The 2,071-nt window shown below is 33.7% G+C and overlaps 1 protein-coding gene across 1 annotated transcript; it reads left to right on the top strand.

The window, feature by feature from the left end:
• Nucleotides 1–1,078: 1,078 nt before the first annotated feature.
• On the top strand, nucleotides 1,079–1,437 carry LOC103603824 (multiple PDZ domain protein-like; the record flags this gene model as incomplete). The annotated part of the gene is made up of 2 exons (XM_008588412.1): nucleotides 1,079–1,288; nucleotides 1,390–1,437. Coding segments are annotated over 2 exons (258 nt in total), but the record flags the coding sequence as incomplete, so codon positions are not given.
• Nucleotides 1,438–2,071: the final 634 nt, after the last annotated feature.

Raw genomic sequence — 2,071 nt, 5'->3', positions numbered from 1 at the left:
GTTTTCTATTTTTGATGCATCTTTGTCTGGTTTTGGTATCAGGGTGATGTTTGCCTCATAGATTGAGTTTGGGAGAATGGCCTCTCTTTCAATCTTTTGGAACAGTTTGTAGAGAATTAGTTATCAGTTCCTCTTTGAAGGTTTGGTAGAACTCTGCAGTGAACCAGTCCAGTCCTGGACTTTTCTTTGTTGGGAGCCTTCTGATAACAGCTTCAATTTCTTTTATTGTTATTGGTCTATTCAGATTTTCTATGTCTTCTTGTCTCAGTTTGGATAGTTTGTATGTATCCAGAAATTTATCCGTTTCCTCCAGATTTTCAAATTTGTTGGCATATAGTTGTTTAAAGTAGTCTCTAATGATTCCTTGTATTTCTGAGGTGTCAGTTATAATATCACCTTTTTCATTTCTAATTTTTGTTATTTCATACTTCATCTTTGCTTTCTGGCATTTTCTTTTTTCTGTCCCTCAAAAAAAATCACTACAGGCATTTTTTTCTTACATCTAGTAAGTAAATATCAAAATGAAAAGTTCATATCAGCTTTTGATTTAAGGAATATTTGTGAATTTCATGCTGAATGATGCTCGGATGTTTCAGAAGACAGTTAATTTTACAACCACATGTTAGTGTCCCATGATTGGTAATTCATATCATTGCAATTTTTTGTATTGAAACAAAATTGATTATATATATTTGTGGGTACAGAGTTGAATATCAGTCCCTACATACAATACATGATGAAAAAATCAGGACAATTATTATGCTCCTCTTTACAAAATGTAATCATTCATGTGACTCTTAACCAATTTTTTCCCTTCCCTCCTTTCCCACCTCTAATAACTACAGTTCTGTTCACTCCTTTTGAAAGTTCAACATTTATTTCAACAATTATTGTGATAGTTGTTTGTTTCTTCCTGCTTTCTTTCTTTTCTTCCTTCCTTCCTTTCTCCTTTCTTTCATTCTTTAGCTCCCCCTTATGAGTGGGGACGTCCCGTATATTATTCCCCTTTCCTCATTTAGGATTTCTCTGGTGCAATTACAATAAGAATAGCCTAATTATTCAAACTCGTTTTATTCAGCATGGACGATTATGCAGTGGAGACCACATTCTCAAGATTGGTGACACAGATCTGGCAGGAATGAGCAGTGAGCAAGTAGCACAGGTACTTAGGCAGTGTGGAAATAGAGTGAAGTTGATGATTGCAAGAGGTGCCATAGAAGAACCTACAGCACCCACCTCTTTGGGCATCACCCTCTCCTCATCCCCATCTTCTACACCAGAGGTGCGGGTAAGTATATTAAAACAGTTAATGTGTAAGTCAGAGAAAATAGCACTCAGATAACAGCAGTGTTTACTTAGAAACTGAATTTATTAATGTTCATATTTTAGTGCCAAAGAATAGAAGAAAACTCAAATGTAGGGATGCTTCAGCACTAATACTATTTTATAAATCAAGAATACTGTCTAAAATAGATGAAAAATAGATTGCTTATATATGATAGATTACTGTTTTACACTTTTCTTTAAGCAGCATGTGTATGAGGATAGTGTTTTGAAGTATGGATAAAATTTTAAAGAACTATTTGCTACTAATACCTAAAATGTTTAATTCTGTCTCTTAATTAGAAGGCTTTCTGTAAGGTGGGTCATATTTCTAATTATTCGCTTTCAACTGTTTTCTTTTTAGTGTTTTTGTTTTGAATGCTTAGAGGTTGAAGAGTGGGGGCAGGCTTGGTGGGAGGAAACAAGGCTTACTAAAACCTTTCAATGTTACTGTTCTAAAGTATGTCTTAGAACTGTTATGAAATTTGTAATGAGTAATCATTATTCTTGACCCAGTTATATAATTTTTTAAACAAAAGTTATGCTTTTGGTGTTATAACAGAAGCTTTATTCATAAGCATAGCATTCCATCTTTGTCCTCAATTTGATATGAAAAAAGCTGGAACATGTCAAAATTATTGAAAGGTGGTGGCTATCTCAGCTTGTTTACAGGTCACAAGTATACAGTGGATAAAATATTAACAGAAGTAATTTTTATCCAGAAATCTCTTAAATATTTAAGAAGAGA

This window comes from Galeopterus variegatus, unplaced genomic scaffold, assembly GCF_000696425.1.
Source record: "Galeopterus variegatus unplaced genomic scaffold, G_variegatus-3.0.2 Scaffold4805, whole genome shotgun sequence".
Lineage (NCBI taxonomy): Eukaryota > Metazoa > Chordata > Mammalia > Dermoptera > Cynocephalidae > Galeopterus > Galeopterus variegatus.
The sequence above is the reverse complement of the archived record's forward strand: the minus strand, read 5'-3'. Positions and strand labels throughout refer to the sequence as shown.